The 20,235-nt window shown below is 49.0% G+C and overlaps 1 protein-coding gene across 12 annotated transcripts in view; it reads left to right on the top strand.

Moving 5' to 3' along the window:
* Positions 1-20,235, top strand: part of MED12L (mediator complex subunit 12L) — a 300,870-nt gene that overhangs the window by 50,612 nt on the left and 230,023 nt on the right. For all 12 annotated transcript variants that reach the window (XM_060197499.1, XM_060197496.1, XM_060197495.1 and 9 more), the window contains 6 exons: positions 2,701-2,870; positions 7,188-7,298; positions 8,195-8,464; positions 11,295-11,444; positions 12,167-12,266; positions 14,226-14,362. In XM_060197499.1, the coding sequence (XP_060053482.1) occupies positions 2,701-2,870; positions 7,188-7,298; positions 8,195-8,464; positions 11,295-11,444; positions 12,167-12,266; positions 14,226-14,362 (938 nt within the window). The remainder of the gene's footprint in view (positions 1-2,700; positions 2,871-7,187; positions 7,299-8,194; positions 8,465-11,294; positions 11,445-12,166; positions 12,267-14,225; positions 14,363-20,235) is intronic.

Genomic DNA, 20,235 nt, shown 5'->3' with positions numbered 1-20,235 from the left:
GGCGTGAAAGTTGTTCGAGTAACTGCTATGCTGTTTCCCCAGCCCTGCATGATCTCTACCTCAACCCCCTCCATCCTGATCTGCTAGCCAAAGTTAAGCACGTGAATCTTGACAGCCATTTGTCATCTATCTCTCCTCCTCTTCTAAACACCTTGCAGTTTTCAGTGAGAAAATTTTGTGCATCCTGTTCCTTATACCAGTGCCCTTTACACCCAGATCTTGACATTTGTCCGATGGGTGGGTTAACTTAGTATCAGTTAAGTACAGTTAAGATACACTACTAATATATTACTAGTCTGGCTGCCTTATTCAAGCAGGCTTCATTTGAATCCCGAGCTGGGGTTCAGATCAAGGTCTATTTATAGAATAAAATGGTGCTCAAATGTTTCTGTCAACATGGAAGCCCACATAAAGGGATGAGGACTGAGAAGCTACGTATTAAGCTGTCTGGCGGGGCCCCAGAGATGGGGCGGCAGGCCTTTGTCTTCCTATCTGCAGTGAACATCTTCTGTAGCGAACAGGCCTTTCCTCCGCGCTTGAAGAAAGCAATCTGCAAACAGAAAATACAGCCTCGACCAAGTAGGGGTGTGTGTGAGTGTGCTATTTTTAGCTCTGGAGGCTGAAATATTCTATGGGGCATCTTGAGAATGGTACCATGGCGAGAGTTAATAGCCAGGCTTGGCACACACAGGCTAGGATTTGGATGCTTGTTATTTTTGTTTTTGCTTATTTTAGCGAAGCTAAACTGGTCTCCTCCGACGGTAGGCATGTTGCTTTGTTGGGCAAACAAGTGTCACAAAACTATTAGTTCGTGCGGGGGTGGGGTGGGGTGGGGTGTGGACTGGTCCAGGAGATGATGGCTGTGATGATTTACTGCTTTGTTTCTAACGCCCACGGAGGGAATTTGATCATAGGCTCTCTGACTGGTGGGGCTTTCTGGGGAGGTGTTTGACTTGGGACAGAGTGTCCGCCTCATTTTTGTTCTTGTTCTTGTGGTGGTTGCAGTCTTGGAGTTAAGCACATGCACTTACATTTTGGCTGAGGCACAGTGAGAGAGCCAGATAGCTCAGTGTTAGAGCACCAAATATTTCTGAGGTCCAAGAGGTCCCAGGTTCAATCCCAGTACCACGACATGCCCAGACTAAGCAGTACTTGTCTGCCTGTTTGTCTCTCTCTCTTTGGATTTTTAAAACAATTAAAATAGTTTAGATCAGAACTTAATAGTTATCTTTGGGTCCTGTTGTGAAGTAGTGTTAGCACAAAAACAACAATAACAACAACAACAAAAAAGACAACCAAAAAAGCAAAACCCAAAAAAACATAACATTCAATTCCTAGCAGATGTTTACTTTGGAGTTTTAAAGGGTAAGTTTCAAGAGCAGTGGAGTGGTGTTGTGGTGTCTCTCCTCTCTCTCTCTCTTTCTCCATTTCTCTTATCCTCTATCTGGGAAATAAAGAGTCCATTGGGAGCAGTGGAATCAAGGGAATGAGAGGCCCACATGGTGTGGCCATGTCTCAGCAGGGGAGATCCTCTGAATGGCAGATTCCTGGGTCCTTGGGGAAACTTGGCCATGAGCATGCAGTGGGTACACTTCTGTCCACAAAACAGGTGAAGGTGGCACCATTATCTGCTGGATGCCAGCAGCGTCTCCCTGAGTTATACTGTGTGCCCCATGAACGGTTCTGTTGCTTTTCCAAGTCTCTCTTGCCATTGCCCATCCAGCTTTCCGCCTTTTGTGATATATTGGTCTTTCTGAGAGTGGTCCAGTCATCCTGCTGCAGTGGGAGAGAAGGGAGGCAAGGACAGTTGTCCTTGCATGTCCCGGGGGGGAAGGGAGGTCATGGTCATGGTTACTGGAATGTCACTGGGGGTCAGGTCATGATGCCTGTCAGTCCCCTAAAAACTGTGGTTTCTCCCTCCCTGTCCCTCCGTTTTGCTGCTGGAGGTCAAAGCCATGGTCTCACATTGGTGAAGACTTCGCTTGTCGCTGAGCTACGGCCCCAGCCCCGTCTTGAGACAGCATATTAGGACCAGTGAGCTAGCTTGGCTGGGAGGACACCCAGGTTCCAGCCCCTGGGCACTACATGAGTAATGTGACCTGACCCTGAGGGAAGCTTTGGTGCTGGCATGTCTTTCTCGCTGTCTCTTTTTCTCTGAAAGAGTCAGCTGGAGTAGTGAAATCATGATTGTGCAAGGCCTGAAAGACACTTGAAAAAAAAAAAAAAAGCATGTTGGCATTCTGATGCAAAAGTGAAAAACATGCTCCCAAAGTCGGGGAACTCTGACTTCTTTGGGTGTAAGTCTGGGCCTACTCAGTGTGCCCACCTCCACAGTTTCCGCCTTGCACCCTGGAATTTGGGCCAGGGGAGGCAGCAGGGTCCCCACATGCACCCGTGGCCTCTTTTCTTAGACTTGGGGTGGGGTGGGGTGGGCGGTCACAGAGACCCAGGAACCCACTGCCCATCCTTCACCAGCCCTATCTGGCAGGCCACTTTCTGCTGCAGCCTGTTCCCAGGATGCACCCCCCTCCACCCCAGCTCAGTCAGCACCCGTCATCTGCCTGTATGTCCCAGAGGCCCATTTCGAGGGAGTCCTGGAGATGGTCAGAAGGAGGTTCATTCTTACACACACCCATGTGACTCCCAAATTCAGTATCTTTCTGTCTTTGATTTCCTTTCCCCCAATCTGTGTCAATGCAGAGTGGACACAGATCTCCACCAGGTTCCTCCGGGAGCAGCTGGCCAAGATCTCCGACTTCTACCACATGACAGCGAGTGCGGGCGAGGGCCCGGTCCCTGTGCCCCCGGACGTGGAGCAGGCCATGAGGCAGTGGGAGTACAACGAGAAGCTGGCCTTCCACATGTTCCAGGTGAGCTTGCCAGCAAGCCCCAGGCAGCAGAGTATTTTGTGAAAGAAACAAATGAAGTGGGAAGGCAGAAACACCCTTATGTTGGTGCCATGTAGTATATAGCTCCTGTAGACCGGAGTTACCCCAAAGCAAGCAGGAAGGGAATGAAAGCCTTGAGAAAAGCGGGTGTAACTCACATTGACCAGCAGGGGGCGCTGGCGCTGTTGTCCTCATTGGTCTTTATTCCCAGGCAGGAGGAAGTATATTCACTTGGTTGCATTGCTACTTAGACATTCACTACCTGCTATCCTGATCAAAGAGTAAAGGGCTAGAAAGGATGTATGATTTCTAAATTTCTTCCTTAGAACTTTACACTTTGCAGATGTTGAGTGGCTTTCTGACTGCTCAGAGTTGCCAGAAGCACCGTCCTTTTGGGAAACAGCATTGTTTGAAGTAGGTAAGAACAGCTCTTACGGGGCCTCTGAGATGGCTCACTTAAGATGTAGCGTGTTGCTTTGTCTTGGGCACAGCCCAGCTCCCACCAGATTGAAGGATACTGGTGCTATGACCTTTCTGCCTCATAAACAAACAAACAAACAAACAAACAACTCCTCCAGATCTAAGCTTCTTTCAGCAAAGGCTCCTTGAGCGCTTTTGAGCTCTCAAGAGGGATTTCCTTTGTCCTGAGGACTTAGTATTTCTCTTTGAAGTGATGTATCAGTGCACTTAAAACTTTTGGGAGGATTACATTTTATGTTCAGTCTACTGAATATGCCTTATATACTCAGTGCTTCTTCCGTAGGAAGCAAAAACCTACATTGGGAACATAAATGTTACAGATTTGAGAGTCCGTTGTGTCCCAACTTGCTGTATTCCGACATGTGGAGTGGGCCCTAGTCAGTGCAGGTAATCAAATGAAGGCCAGGAAGGATCTGGCCAGTGATCCACAGCATAGCAGGCACGGAGGAGCAGTGCGTAGGGGCCTGGCCCCACCTGCTGAGGGGAAGCTTCGTGAGCGCTAAAGCACTGCTGCAGGTGTCTCTCTTTTTTCCGTCCCGATCTGCTCCTTCCCTCGCAACTCCTTTCTGTTTCTATTCGAAATAGATTATTTTTTTTTTTTAGTTTCTTTTTTTGGGGAATTAATGTTTTACATTAGACAGTAAATACAATAGTTTGTACATGCATAACATTTCCCAGTTTTCCATACAACCCCCACTAGGTCCTCTGTCATCCTTATTGGACCTGTATTCTCCCCACCCACCCACCCCAGAGTCTTTTACTTTGGTGCAATACGCCAGTTCCAGTTCAGATTCTACTTGTGTTTTCTCTTCTGGAAGGCAGCTGTGCTAACCACTAAACCACCTTGTGTTTTCTCTTCTGATCTTGTTTTTCAGCTTCTTCCTGACAGTGAGATTATCCCATATTCATTCTTCTGTTTCTGACTTATTTCACTTAACATGAATTTTTCAAGGTCCATCCAAGATCAGCTGAAAACAGTGAAGTCACCATTTTAATAGCTGAGTAGTATTCCATTGTGTGTATAGACCACAACTTGCTCAGCCACTCATCTGTTGTTGGACACCTGGGTTGCTTCCAGGTTTTGGCTATTACAAATTGTGCTGCTAAGAACATAGGTCTTACACAGATCTTTCTGGATGGGTGTGTTGGGTTCCTTAGGATATATCCCCAGGAGAGGAATTGCAGGGTCATAGGGTAGGTCCATTTCTAGCCTTCTGAGAGTTCTCCAGACTGTTCTCCACAGAGGTTGGAACAATTTACATTTTCACCAGCAGTGCAGGAGGGTTCCTTTGACCCCACAACCTCTCCAACATTTGTTGCTGTTACCTTTTCTGATGTGTGACATTCTCACAGGAGTGAAGTGGTATCTCACTGTTGTCTTGATTTGCATTTCTCTGACAATCGGAAGACTTGGAGCATTTTTTCATGTATTTCAAAAAAAAAATTTTTTTTTTTTTAAAGGTCCTGCCTACATACACAAAGCCATCTTGAGGATGGACTGTTAGCTAGTCATTGGAATGTGTGCTTACAAAGCCTTTTTTTTTTTTCTCCTCCAAATGATCTCTTTAGTTTTTTTTTTTTTTAAATCTTGCACTAAGCATTCTTTCTCAGTAATGTAGAATTCAACATTTTCCTAATGTTTACCATTCTTAACATTAAAAGAAAAAGATTTCATTTATTTATTGCTGAGATAGGAGGAGAAAGTCTTTAGTCATAAGCATTTTCTTTTCTTTTCTGTTATTTAATTGTCACTAGAACTATTGCTGGGGCTCAGTAACTATGCCACAAATCTCCTGTCCCCAGTGGCCATTTTTCTTCTCCCTCCCTCCCTCCCTTCCTTCCTTCCTTCCTTCCTTTCTCTTTCTTTTCCTCCTCTTCCTCCTCCTCTTCTTTAATTTTAATAGGACAGAGAAATTGAGAGGGGAGGGGGATAGAGAAGGAAAGAGAGATAGACACCTGTAGCAGTACCTCACTGCTTGCGAAGCTTTCCCCCTGCAGGCAGTGACTGGGGACTTGAACCTGGGTCCTTGCACATGGCAGCATGTGCTCTTAACCAGGTGTGCCACCACCTGCCCCCTTCTGTCTTTTTTTTTTTTTTAAACAGGACAGAGAATTTGAGAGGGAGAGATAGACACCCATAGCACTTCTTTACCACTTGACCATGGGGACCAGGGGCTTGAACCCAGAACCTTGCACATGGTGATGTGTATGTTCACCTGGATGCACCAAATGCCTGGCCCCTAGTGCCCGGCACTTTAAAAATTACAACTGAGTAACATGTACACACCTCCTCATCATTCCATGCCACTGTGGCGTCACTGTTATACTTGAAATGCGGAGGTGACTGTTTATCAGTGTAATATCCCCCCTGGGGTGGCTAGGCCCCCCCACGGCTGGGGAGTACGAGTGTACATACAACATTGGGGTATCGGGACGGAGCAGGAGTTCACAGTAACTACAGAGGTTGCCACCAGGGTGACTGCCAAAGCTTGTTTCTTTCTCTGGAAACCACAGGTTTTTGTTCCTTAACCTGTAGCGCCTCATGACGTGAGGCATAACACAGCACTATAACACGCCACGGAAGGTCCCAGCAGGTGTGTTCCATATACATGAAGATAGTTGCTGACTTTAGGGTAGACTAGGAGGCAGTGGGTAAAGGGGCTCTGGGTACAGTGGGATTCCCATCTTGTCAAAGTGTTGGCGAGATGGCACTGTGGTCTGCCTGGTGATCGACGTGGCTGAGTCTCCTGCAACCACGGGCCTCCAGAGCCCCCCCACCCCCCAGTTAAATCTTGCCAGGCGTCTGATTTGCGTCTGAAAACCTGAATTTCCTCCTCCTCACCCCCCGGCCGCCCTTTTAAAATGTCACCAGGGTTATCTCTGGAGCTCGGGGTTTGGTGCCAGCACTAAATCCACCACTCCTGGCCATTTTTCCCTTTTTCTTTCCTTTTTTTCTTTTTCATTTGGTAAGACAGAGAGGTTGAGGAGGGAGAGCAAGGTAGGGAGGGAGAAAGATAGACACTTGCAGACCTGCTTCACCACTCATGAAGCTCCCCCCCCTTGCAGGTGGGGAGTGGGGGCTTGAACCTAGGCCCTTCTTTGCCTTTCCCCCCCCTTTTGTTGCCTTGTTGTTTTATTGTTGTTGTGGTTATATTGTTATTGATGTTGTTGGATAGGACAGAGAGAAATGGAGAGAGGAAGGGAAGACAGAGAGGGGGAAGGGTGGGGGTAGATAGCATAATGGTTATGCAAACAGACTCTCACGCCTGAGGCTCTGTCAAGTCCCAGGTTCAATTCCCTGCACCACCATAAGCCAGAGCTGAGCAGTGCTCTGGTTAAAAAAAAAAAAAAAGACAGGGTGAGAGAAAGACAGAGGCCTGCAGACCTGCTTCACCACCTGTGAAACGATTCCCCTGCAGGTGGGGAGCGGGGGCTCGAACCGGGATCCTTATGCCAATCCTTGCGCTTTGCACCACATGCGCTTAACCCACTGTGCCATCGCCCTGCCCCCCCCCCCCCCCGCCCCTCTTTCTTTTATTGTGGGAAATAACTTTTCTTTTTCAGTTTAGAATGAGGCAGATTACCCAACCCTGACACCTAATAGAGAATCCTACATGGACCAAACTGAATTCTACCAGCTCTTTGTTTTTTTTTTTTCTTTGTCTTGCCTGGAATGGGGACTGTGGTCCACAAGACTATGGTTCATCACCACAGCAGCAGGAACATCAAAGCTCATGTAGGCCGGGCAGCGCTTCGGTCAGTGTGTTAGTTGACTTCACTCTAACGTGTGCTGTATGGTATTTGTTTTACTCGTCCAAGGAAGGGATGTTGGAGAAGCATGAGTATCTGACATGGATCCTGGACGTTTTAGAAAAGATCAGACCCATGGACGACGACCTTCTGAAACTCCTGTTACCGCTCATGCTGCAGGTAAGGTTCACGAGCCATAGGCCCCAAAGAAACATGCAAGAAAGAGCAGTTGAGCTGAGTTGTGGGGGGAGCCATCTTTGTGTGGCAGATGGAAACCAGGTGGATGCTACAAGCAGGAAGTGACAAGGGGCTGTGTGTGGGCCAGGGCAGTCAGTTACCTCAGCCATGCTTCTGCTTCTTATGCACAGGCCCTTGTATGTGGCCTCTCCGACAGCAGTATCTCTCTCCCTGGGGCGACCAAGTAGTCTTTCAGTGCTGTCTCCCTCTTCCTGTGAGAACAAAGCAAATCCTGTCTTTTTTTTTTTAGGATAATGCATAGAGGACTGTGGCAGGGGAAATGGCTCAATGGATAAAGTACTTACATCTTATTCATTTATTTATCATTTTAATTCAGCCAAGGGAATGAACTCAAGATCTTGCCACCAGTGTTATGTGCGATAACACTGAGCAACCTCCCTGGCCTTTTTAAAAATTAACTCTATATTTTTGGGGTTGGGAAGGGAGAAAGGAAGAGGAAGGCCACAGCACTGAGCTCCCTTTGTTTACTAATGAGAGAGGGAGAGGGAGGGAGAGGGAGAGAGAGAACGAACCAGAGCATCACTTTGGCATGTGCGGTGTCAGGGATCAAACTCAGGACATCCTGCTTGAGAGTCAGTGCTCTGTCCACTGTGTCACCTCCCAGGCTTTCCTGGGCTCACCTCGGGGCTGTCCATGCTGCTCCCAGGTGGTGCTGGGGTTTGAACCCAGTACCTCATGTGTGGTAATGCATGCACTTCAGCCATTGAGCCATCTCCCATCCCCAGTTTTTTTCTTGTCTCGATGTGGAGAAAAGTCTGTACAGAAACAGTTGCTCTGACGGGCAGCCCACAAACTGACCACGGCCCCTGTGCTTCCAGTATTCAGACGAGTTTGTGCAGTCAGCCTACCTGTCTCGTCGTCTCGCCTACTTCTGTGCCCGCCGTCTGGCCCTGCTTCTGAGCGACAGCCCCAGCCTCCTTGCCGCCCACTCGCCCCACATGATGATCGGACCCAACAGCTCGGGCGTCGGGGCGCCCAGCCCTGGGCCTCCCGGTCCTGGCATGAGCCCGGTGCAGCTGGCCTTCTCCGACTTCTTGTCCTGTGCTCAGCATGGGCCCCTCGTGTATGGACTCAGTTGTATGTTACAGGTATGTCCCAAGGACCTGGCTGCCTTGTATTCAAGTGCAGTGCAGCAGACAATGGAGTCAGGATCCACACCGAACATTCTGAGTTACGACTCTAGCTTTCACCACCCACCTTCCTGGCCCCCACCACTGATTCATTCACTCTGGGGAATACATCTTCACACCTGTGTGTACTGAAGCCTGCCACACCCACCATCAAGTCCCAGGGCTATCTCACTACCAAAATGATCCCCTGCCCATCCCCCCACTCCACGCCACTTCCTGTTGGTATTCGCCACAGTGTCCAGTCTAAGAGTTTGTAATCTCATGGTTTTACTTTACCATTTGGGCTCAAACTGAGAGAAGGTTTATCACCCCTGTGTAGAAGGGAGCCAGTGTACTTGTCCTATATGAGGGCCCCATTGTGGTTGAAGGAACCCCCCTGTGCTGGCTGTATCATTGTCCTGGAACGATGGCTTTTTCAGACAGTCTTTTTCAGCTTCCTTTGTCCACTTACTGAGTTGGTTGCCTTCTTATGATGAATTCCAAACTGAGCTGACTGTGAGGCTGAGCTCACCTCCCAGGTGTCTCTGTGATCTGGCCCTGGCACAGGCAGGGCACTGGGCTAATGCTGTCCGTGTGAGAGCAGTCCTGTCAGAGGACCTCGTGGTGAGGGGCCAGCTCCCTGAGACCTGTCATTCACAGAGAGGCCTTTGGGACCTGTCTGCCCATGGAGGCCTGGTCTCTGTTTTGGTGGAGTTTACCATCTTGTCAAGAAGTGGTTCACTTCCGGCAGACAGAGGGACACTCAGGGACTGAGGAAGCTGAGAAATGGAACGTCTAAGCTGACCTGGGATCAGGAGGCTTTCTGAAAGAAGTGGTCCTGATTGGCAAGTATAGTGTTAGCTGAAGGTGTTCCTGGAGAGGGAACAATACGAAAAAAGGCCCAGAGGCTTGTGAGGCCAGTATGAATAGAACATAGAGCTTAAAACCTACTTTGTTCAGGGCTTATGGTTGTCACATCCAGGGAAGTGACAAAGTCACTTGTCTGTGTCACTTGTATGTTAGATGGCCTGGTTCACAGTCTTGGGAGGACGTGTGGGGTTAGGGCAGGAGGGAAGAGGAAGAAAAGCAGATTGCAAGTCTTGGCGACATTCAAATTCAGAGACTATCCAGTCCACGCTCTGCCCTCCGGGATAGAAGGCTTCTCAAGGTCCCTTGGGGAGCTGTGGAGAGGAGGGTGGTGGGCGTATTCCTGGGTGGGACGAGGTTGACTTGGAGGCCATAGGGTCCATTGCCCCTTGAGGATCTGTGTCAGCTGAGTGGACTGTGAAGCCAGGGCCTGAGGAGGAATCACACTGCCTGCTGTTCCCAGGGACATGGGAAGAGATTGTGGCCTTGCTAAAGGTTCTTCTGCTCTTTGTACTAGGCTGACTTGGACCTGTGTCTGATCTTAAGGGACACCCATGGAGGGAGAAAAGGATTGATTTATGGCTCTCTCTGTATTGGGGGTGGTGGTGGTGGGGTGCACACTCAGGGAGGGGCTCTGGCCCTGCTCAGAGACTCTAGTCCTCTAAGATGGGAGCATCAGACAAGGGTGAGGCTGGTGAGTCAGGGCAGTGGCTCATGTGGTAGAGCACACGTTACCATGTGCCAGGACTCCGGCTTAAGCTCTCGGCCCACACCTGCAAAGAGAAGCTTTACAAACGGTGGAGCAGTGCTGCAGGTGTCTTTCTCCCTTTCTGCTTGACTTCCCCTCTAAAATTATTTCTGTCTCTGTAAAAATGGGAAGAAAAAACTGTCAGGAGCTGTGGGTTCATCATGCAGGCACTGAACCCCATTGATAACCCTGGTGGCCAGGGGCGTGTAGGGGGAGATGCCCTTATTCGTTGTCTGGGCTCACTCATTCTACTCTTCGGGCACAAAGGCCTGGTGGTTGAGGCCTGTGGTTCCATTTCTGCCCTCCTGGGCTGGAGCCTCTGCTCTGCCACTGGGGAACTGACTGGCCTTAGACCCTGTCCCTCTGTGTGTGTGTGTGTGTGGGGGTCCTGAAGGGCCTGACTGTCCCTGTCATGTTAAGGTGGCAGCATGTCAGGGCTCAGCATAGCGGGTGCATCATTCCGTGTGAGCCTCGGGGTGTCCTGGGTTTTGGGGAGAGGTCACCTGCTGGCTCCACTGCTTGGGCCACCTTGCCACTGAGCTCTAGGTCAAGTGACACCATGCCAGACTTCGAGGTGGGCCAGGCGGAGTGAGGCCTATGCCTGTTCAGCCTCACAGCTCAGAATCTATCCCGTGTTTTGAGTGAGTTATTCGAAATCAAAGACTGTCTGGCAGAACTACAGGTGGCCTCAAGGCTCATGGCCTTTATTAGCAGGCTTTGCTGTGGAAGATGGGTCACCTGCCACTGGTGCTTTCTCCTACCCACTGCTGAGGAAGCTGCTTATGGGCACTGATATTTGTGATTTAAGAAATGGTTCCCTCTTAGATGCCATGGGCAGGCACATTTTGATGCCACTGTACTATTTGTCTTTAACTGTGTGAAGAAAAGTATTATATGACGGGGTTAAAATGATGGCGGCTGCATTTCTGTTTAGCCTCCCAGGCTTCTTAGGTGAATTTTCACATGAATGATAATATTACCTAATCCCTCAGTACATCCTCTTCCTCCCTTTCAAACGGACAGTTCTGTCTTTTGTCCTATGACACATAAAGTGAAGACAAATACAGTGCTCACCTTTGACATAAGTAGGTAGGAAATGAATGTGTTTAGGACCAGGTGGCATGGTGACGAGAAGCCGCGGTGACCCCTGGCTCCTTTCTCTTGACTGCGTGCCTTTTCCTGCTCTCCCTACAGACCGTCACTCTCTGTTGCCCAAGTGCCTTGGTGTGGAATTACTCCACCAACGACAACAAGACCGCAAACCCCGGCTCCCCACTGGACCTGCTGCAGGTGGCCCCCTCCAGCCTGCCCATGCCGGGTGGGAACACAGCCTTCAACCAGCAGGTGAACTCGGCTTCTCCGTTGGGTGGGGCCTCACCCTTTGGGAGGCGGCAGGCCAGCATGGGGACGCCTGGGCTTTCTCGGATGCCCTTGGAGGAAGCACTGAGCCTCAGGGCCACAGAGGCTGATGTGCTTGGCTCTTTTCTTTTCACCTTCTTGTTGGACACTTGTTCCAGAAATTCCCCCGTCCACACAGACTGCAATGCTGGTGGATCTGAAACCACACAGCCGGACTCCTGAAGTACGGGGGGTTGTTCGATTGAAAAGCTGTCTTGTGATTTCACTCCTGTGGATATTATTTAGTTCAGAAACTTTAGCAGCTTGTACTACAGGATTGTTTCAATGTCTATGACAGTTTCTTCCCTTCAGTGGATGTAAACTGGTAACTTGAACATCTAGAGGAATAGCTTCGAGGTGACATTTTGGAACTTGTACCTTTTTTTTTGCATGCACTTTCTCTCTCTCTCACTAGTTTTATGACTGAAAGTTGGGCACTCTACCTGCCACATTAGCTCCGGGCTGGATATTTGTTACTGAAAACTGCACCAGCCACTTGCAAACTTTAAATTGTCTTCTTAGGGCAATGGATTAGGTTTCCTGCAGTCAGGTTAGGTATGTAGCTCTTTCAAGGGCACCTTGCTCCTGTGGGAAGCTCCTGTGGCATGATTTTCCGAGGCCCACATGGCTTTCCCAGCATGAGCTAATTGGCAGTGGTTATCTTTCAGGTCCGGGCAAGGATTTATGAGGTAGAACAACAGATAAAGCAAAGAGGCCGAGCTGTGGAAGTCCGGTGGTCTTTTGACAAGTGCCAAGAGTCAACCGCAGGTAGGTAAGCCCATAGAAGGCGAGTTTTCTAATGGGGCTGAGGGGGCTTGTCTTCAGGCAAAACCTCTCATTCTTGAGATCCAGCCTGTCTGGAGCATAGCATGCCATGCTTGCTTTTGTTGGCATTTCTTGTATTGTTTTGTTTTGGCTTTTGAAACTGTAAAGCAAGGTTAGGATATAGCTCGCCACCTAGTAGACACACACTCTACCGTGCGTGAGACCGTGGGTTCAAGCTCCTGCTGGCACATGGGAGCACGTGCATGGGGGAAGCTTCACAAGTGGTGGAGTGCTACTGTGGTGTCTCTCCCCTCCCCCCCCCCCTGTATTTGGCAAAATGTAAAAGAATGTCCTAGAAGTGGTGGAATCGTGCAGGCACAAAGCCCTAGCCAAGTCCTGGTGGCAAAGACAGACATCATAAAACATTTCTCACACAACAGCATTCCATCACACACACTCCTCTGAACAGATAGATTTCTCGCACCTACCGGCCTTCTAGCGACAACAAAGTGAAGTGTCTACAATTCTCACCTGGAGGAGATTTTTCTTTCTAACCATCAACAGTGAACAGAAAGTAAAATCCACTCACTCTGCTACTGCTCCAAAATGTTACGGTTTCTTTGTGTGCGCATGCAGGGGGAAAAGTCCCGGCAGCAAACTTAAAGTCCTGGGGGGTTGGGCGGTAGCACAGCAGGTTAAGTGCACTTGGCACAAAGTGCTAGGATCGTCGTGAGGATCCCGGTTTGAGCCCCCAGCTCCCCACCTGCAGGGGAGTCACTTCACAGGCGGTGAAGCAGGTCTGCAGGTGTCTATCTTTCTCTCCCCCTCTCTGTCTTCCCCTCATCTCTCCATTTCTCTCTGTCCTATCCAACAGCGAATGACATCAGCATCATCAACGACAATAATAACCACAATGAGGCTACAACAACAAGGGCAACAAAAAGGGAAAAAAAATGGCCTCCAGGAGCAGTGGATTCATGGTGCAGGCACTGAGCTCCAGCAATAACCCTGGAGGCAAAAAAAAAACAAAGTCCTGGCGGCAAACATGCACATGCACACATTAGGAGTCTAATACAGCAGTTAAAAAAAAGTCCTGGCAGTGGTCCTGGAGGTGGCACAGTGGGTAAACCATTGGACTCTCAAGCGTGAGATCCTGAGTTCAGTCCCTGGCAGCACATGTACCAGAGTGATGTCTGGTTCTTTCTCTCTCTCCTTCTATTTTTCTCATTAATAAAAATAAATAAAATATTTAAAAAAAAAAAAGTCCTGGCAGCAAACTTACCCCACACGCACACATACACATTAGGAGCCAGAAACAGCCAGTGAGCGGCAGAAGTTCACTGCGTCTCACATGCAGAGCACTTCCGAAGCAAAGCAGTGGTGCCTTTTTAAACTGAAGCAGATTGAAAAAGATGCTGCTCCCCTTCAGTTCTTCACTAGCCTTAAAACAAACTCTGCAGAGTGCTTCCTCATGCAGTAAAAAAATAAACCTCTTGCACTGGACTCTGCCGTGCCACACAGTTCCCAGTGAGTGTTGCACTTTGCGTACCTGCCCCTGTGTTGCATAACGAAAGCAGTCCAGTCTCCAAACCCTTGGGAAAGTTCATCAGGTTCCATCACAGTCACCACCTCATGGTAGATGTGTGGAAACCATTGATCTCCGCCAATAACAGATTTGTTCGCAATGTTGGGAATAGTGCCTTGAGTAGTGATACTAGGCCCTCCACGCCCAGCTGCAGAGGTGCAGTCGTATCTGTGGTTTATGAGTCAGCGGTCACTCAGATGGGCTCCTGTGTCCTAGGTCCCAGCAGCCCTGCAGCCAGCCCTGCCTGCCACCGCAAATTCTTCTCTCAGGAGCGACCATTTCTCATAATCCCTTTGGCTCCACATAAAGGTGGTGTTTGTATTTTGCTCTCTCCTGGCTTTACCTGGCCTCTTAAACAGCTTCCTTTCTGCTTCTAGGGGTGACCATCAGTCGGGTTTTACACACACTGGAAGTCTTGGACCGTCACTGTTTTGACCGAACTGATTCTAGCAACTCAATGGAGACGCTTTACCATAAGATTTTCTGGACAAACCAAAACAAAGATAACCAAGAGGTAACAAATAACTTCTTTTCTTTCCTTGGTTTGCTTTCTTTCTTTTTTCTTTTTCTATTGTGTAAATTCTGCCAAAGTCTTTCCTTTGAAGTATGAAGTTTTATTCCGTTTTCCCGCTAAAATGACATTGTGCCAACATTGGACTGGTCTACTTTTTCTTTCCTCTTTTACCATCATTTTTTGTCCCTAGTTCTAGCGTGTCCTTCATCGTATGACTGGACTGTGTATTATGGTTTGATTTTTACTTAGGGAGGAATACATTTTATTTTATTTTATTTTATTTTTTAAATTTTTTAAAAAATATTTATTTTATTTATTTATTCCCTTTTGTTGCCCTTGTTTTATTGTTGTAGTTATTATTGTTGTTGTCGTTGTTGGATAGGACAGAGAGAAATGGAGAGAGAAGGGGAAGACAGAGAGGAGAGAAAGATAGACACCTGCAGACCTGCTTCACTGCCTGTGAAGGGACTCCCCTGCAGGTGGGGAGCCGGGGTTCAAACTGGGATCCTTATGCCAGTCCTTGTGCTTTGCGCCACCTGCGCTTAACCCGCTGCGCTACAGCCCGACTCCCAGGGAGGAATATATTTTAATAGTTAGCATGACAGAGCAGTGAAAGAACACTCATGGCCACGGTCTCAGGAAAAACCCACAGACACGAGCTGGGAGGTGGCACAGTGGGTAAGGCTGCGGACTGTTAAACATGAGGCCTCTAGTTCAGTCCTTGGCATCATATGAGCTGGAGTGATGCTCTGGTTTTCTTTCCTCTTTTTCCTCAAATCCAGAAAATAAAAATAATAAAACTCACAGGCAAGACAATGTATTACATTCCTCCAAAGAAGCAGACCCAATAGGGGAGACACCCCCCCACCCCCTACCGAGCCCCCCCCCCCCCCGCCCCCGGCCAGTCAGGTCCTCACACGTGTACTTTCATCCCTCTGGACCACTTTTCCACCTCCCATATGGTGCTGTGGCTTGAACCTGGGCATGCACCCTAGCCTTTGAGCTACCTCTGTGGTCCCTCTATATGCATTTTTCACAGTCGTGTGCAAGTGTATTTATTTCACATGATTATGGGACCCGGTAGATAGAAAGGCAGGTCTGCAGGATGGAGCCCTGGGGACGACCTGAGGTTGCTCAGTCCTGAAGACAGAATTCTTCTTACTCTGGAGACCTTCAGCTTGGGTAGGTGCGGCCCAGCCCCTTTATGGAAGATAACATGCTCTGTTGAGCGTACCAACTTGATCGTTAACCACATCAAAACGAAAGCCTCATGTACTCGACACATAAATTAGCCCTCAGGTAATTTCCACCGTAGAGTTTCTTAGTAGTAAACTGCTGTGTAAACATGAGAATTTTCAGTGTCTTCTCCCTCATCCCAACCTTACTTTGGGAGAAGTAGAGAAGTTCTCTCATCACAGTGCAAAGCACCTTTGGTATAGCCAACTTGTGCTGGGTGCCAGGGATACAGGGAAGTTACAGTAAGACATGAGACTCACCTTCAAGGAACATCTTGGTCCAAAAATTCCAAGTGTCTTTTGATTTTCATACTAGCATTTGGGAATGCACAGGTGGAAAGAAGCTATAAAAGAGCGAGCCCCCCCCACACACACACCTCCATATATTCCTTGCCCTGTTTTTTTTTTTTTTTTTTGCCTCCAGGGTTCTTGCTGGGGCTCAGTGCTTGCACCATGAATCCACTGCTCCTGGAAGCCATTTTTTCCCCCTTGCGTTGCTCTTGTTGTTATAGCCTTGTTGTGGTTATTATTGTTGTTGTTGATGATGTCATTCGTTGCTGGATAGGACAGAGATAAATGGAGAGAGGAGGGGAAGACAGGGGGAGAGAAAGATAGACACCTGCAGACCTGCTTCACTGCCTGTGAAGTAATTCCCTTGCAGGTGGGGAGCCGGGGACTCGAACTGGGGTCCTTACGCTGGTCCTTGTGCTCTGCGTCACGTACACTGAACCCACTGCGCTACCGCCCGACCCCCCCCCCCCTTGTCCTGATTTTATGCGCTCCTGCTCCATGTTCCAGCATTGTCTCATCTGAGGGACTAATGTGCGGGTCAGCACCTGCTGCTCAGAGCACCTTCTAGACAGACTGCTGAAGTCAAGCAGAGTCAGGTGCTGGGTGGTGGGGGAGGGACGGGCTGCGCGCCTGAGTCCTTGTGAGGCTCCACAGATACGAGCCAGCATTGGGCAAAAGCCCGTCACCTGCTCTCTGCTGCTGAGGAGAGTGCTGCTGTCAAGCTCCGATCCTGTGAGCACCCATAGGTGCTCCCCACCCTTAGTCTCGCCTGGTTTCCCAGGGTCATGGGCTGCATAGCTTTCCAGCGAATGAATGAGCCACCCTCACTCATCTACAGACGCGGCAGGTCTTGTCAGGGCCACAGCTGATGTCTGAAAGCCTTCAGGGTCTGACAGGTGCCCTGGAGAGTGGCAGAAGACAGGGTGTGTGAAGACAGGAAGAGTTCTATCCAGATGATGTTTCCACAGGCCTCACACATTAGTAGTTCCTCTGGGTTCAGTTTCATAACGCATGTAATTATTATGGCAGTGTAAGCATAGAAGTTATAAATGAGTGTGTGTTGAGAGTATTTACTTAACACTAGGTGGGTGAGGGTGTGCCCAGGATGTGGAAGCTGCGTCCACTAGGGGGCGGCACGCACACACAACCCAGAGCGGGCTGCTCTGGGAATGCTTGTGTGGAGGGAAGGGCAGCAGACAGTGTTTAGGAATGACTCCACTGAATGTTGATGCAGCTCCAGAAAGATCTGGTGTGAGGAGGTGGCTGCTTTGTGTTTGCTGTGGTGTTTTAATGAGTGAGACCAAAGCTACCTCACGAACTTGTAATTCAGACTGACCATGTTTTCCTAACCACACTCCAGGAAGAATTACTGGATAGATCCTTCTGAAGGATTCAGTCAGATAATTTGGGTTTGGCATGTGCATGTGCGTGCATGTGTGCTTGTGTGCTTGTGTGTGTGTTTGTGTGTGTGTGTGTTTCATCTCTGGGTACTTCACACCCTTTATACCAGGGTTGTCTCACATCTGAATCACTTTATAACCTTAAAGTTCATGTATGAGCCACAGAGCTGAGGTGAGTGGGATGAGCTGTAGCTTTGAGCAAGACTCGTGGACTCTGTGTGTCCTCAAACTGCTGGTATTAAAGGTAATATATCAGTTGGTATTATATTGGAAAAAAAATTCTGATTAAGCTATCTTTTGCTTCTCTGTCATTATCCCTTCCTTTCTCTGTCATCATTGCTGGGTCTTCACCACTCCAGGGTGATATGTATACATATATTTAAATATATTTTATTGATTTTGGATAGAGACAGAAGTTGAGGGGAGGGGGAGGTAGAGAGGGGGACAGACACCTGCAACACTGCTTCACTACTTTATGGGATCTTTTTGAAAAATTCAGCTCCCCATCTGTTTTCCACTCAGACACCAAATTCTCTCGGGGGCAATGGCTTGAACCTGGGTCTGTGTGACTATAATGTGTGTGCTCAACCAGTTGTGCCACCACTCAGCCCCTTCAGGCTGACTTTTACAGACAGACGGAGGGAGGGAGGGAGGGAGGGAGAGAGAGAGAGAGAGAGAGAGGAAGACACCATGACATGAAAGCTCCCCTCCACACAGTGGAAGACGGCTTGGGCCTGGACCACATGCATGACGCAGCAGGCGTATTCTCCACGTGAGCTGGCTGGCCAGCCCAGCTGCCATTTTCCGATAAGAAGTTACTGTGTGAAGTGGGATGAACAGCAACTGAGAACACACCTCACTTCTTTAAAACACACTTCCCCTTTTTGGGTTACACCATTTGTGCCTGTGCTTAGTGTGATAGGTGACAGAGAAGGGACCAGCCTGCACAGCGGTGAGTTAGAGCTGTGCTTGAGCAGAAGTCATGGCAAGGTTGGCTGTAGGCTTCCCCACTTCTGTTTGGGAAACTTGAACTTCCACTCCCAGCCCCAATTCCCTTTTCTCTAGAATTGGTGAGGGGAAGTCCCTTCCTCCCTTCCTGTGCGTAGTGGTAGGGACAAGGGGTCTGTGGTACTTGCGAGTGAAGTCAGTTTCAGTTTCACAGAATCCAGCTGGAAACAGTAACACCTGAAGTGAAGGCCCTTTATCCAGCGTTTCCAGGGACCTCGATGTCACTTGACCGATGGGTAAACTCTCCAGGGTTAGGTCCCTCTGCTCCCTTGTACTGACTTGTCACTTTCTAGCTCTTGGAAGGCCTTTGATATAACATGCTCTCTCTCACCCGCCTGGTGATTGTTCTAGAGTCATCACTCTGGACAGCAGAGGCCTGTCCTCACACTGGGGTGTTGTGATACAGGTTGGGGATCTCTTCACTCAGTCAAAAGGACAGAGTCACATTGCTGGTCTCGACTCGAAGCACCAGGACAAGGCTGGGGCATGTCTCCTCAGCCCTCCTCAGTGGATGCTCCACAGCCCGCTTCCTTCCCCCTGGCTCCCATCCTCATTTGTGTAGGCCAGATGAGGAAACAGCTGCATCTTGAGGTGCCCCAGAGACTTGGAGAGTCAGAGGGGGCAGGAAGAGCTGCCTTTTCACTTCTCTTCTGCCGTTTCCGGAAGCAGGTGTTCTCATGAGTCCTGAAAAGACCAGACAGCTGTACTGGGTCTGGAGTTTTGGGACAGGCCCAAACTCCAGAGCAAGTGTTCCCTGGACACCTGTTAACTGTGTTGTCTACTGAGAATATTCCTGAAGTCGTAACGGAAGGGCTCAGTAGTAGAGCACAAGACTTGCATAGTTTGATCACCAACCCAGTGCACTGGATTGATGCTCTCATTCCCTCACCTTCTCATTAGATAAGTAAACTTATACACAGGAATATTTGCGAAGCATTCTCTGAGCAGATGTGATGGGTTCATGCCTATTGTTTGGTTGGTACAGACCCCACACCAAGGGCTAGTGCTCCCTGTACCTCTGGGGCTGTCCCCTGGGCCACCAGACAGTGACAGTGTGACTGAAGAGCTCAGTCCTGTCACCACAACTGGGAGACAGACCTGGGATTCCGTCTTGCCTGCCTGTTGTTTATGTGAGTTCATCAAGTCCTCTGCCCCTTCCTCCAAGCTTGGAGCCCAACAAATCCTTGGGAGCAGTTTGTTGTATTTGGTTTGGGAATGAAAAACAACTACTCCCAGCATGTAGTGGATAAAACCTTGCCCCTGAGTTTGATCCGCAGCACTGCATGTGCCAGAGTGATGCTCTGATTCTTTCTTTCTCTCTCGGATTAATAAAGCTTTCGATAAACAAGTAAATACTCCCGGGGCAGTGAACCAGAAGGGCAGAGCTTGTGCCTATGGAGAGTGAGGCACAGTGATGAAACCCACATGTGCTGCTTTCACCAATAACTGGCGGAGGGTTTGAGAGCTTGTGTGCCGAACACCCTGCTGTAAACACAGCAGTCAGTATGACTCCCCTCGCGCTCAGTGAGGCTTGGCCTCTTCATTTCTAAAGCAACCAGTCTCCTCTGGTGTGAAAATGACAGGGAAGCCTATTGACAAAACACTCATGTTTTCAGGAAGCACAGGCCGATGCATTTGGAGAGGTAGGAATGCTCAAGAGAGACGGGAGGAGTCAGATCCCTTGGGTGTGTGTGAGTATCTCACAGTCCACTCATCTGTGGGGCCCACAGGACCTGCTGCCAGACTATCAGTCTTAGCTTTTTTTAATAAAAAATTTTTAATTATCTTTATTTATTGCATAGAGACAGCCAGAATCGAGAGGGAAAGGGGATGGTAGAGAAGGGAGGGGAGAGAGAGAGAGAGAGAGAGAGAGAGAGAGAGAGAGAGAGAGACACCTGCATCCCTGCTTCACCACTCAAAAAGCTTTCCCCCTGCAGGT

Source organism: Erinaceus europaeus, chromosome 9 (assembly GCF_950295315.1).
Source record: "Erinaceus europaeus chromosome 9, mEriEur2.1, whole genome shotgun sequence".
Lineage (NCBI taxonomy): Eukaryota > Metazoa > Chordata > Mammalia > Eulipotyphla > Erinaceidae > Erinaceus > Erinaceus europaeus.
The sequence above is the reverse complement of the archived record's forward strand: the minus strand, read 5'-3'. Positions and strand labels throughout refer to the sequence as shown.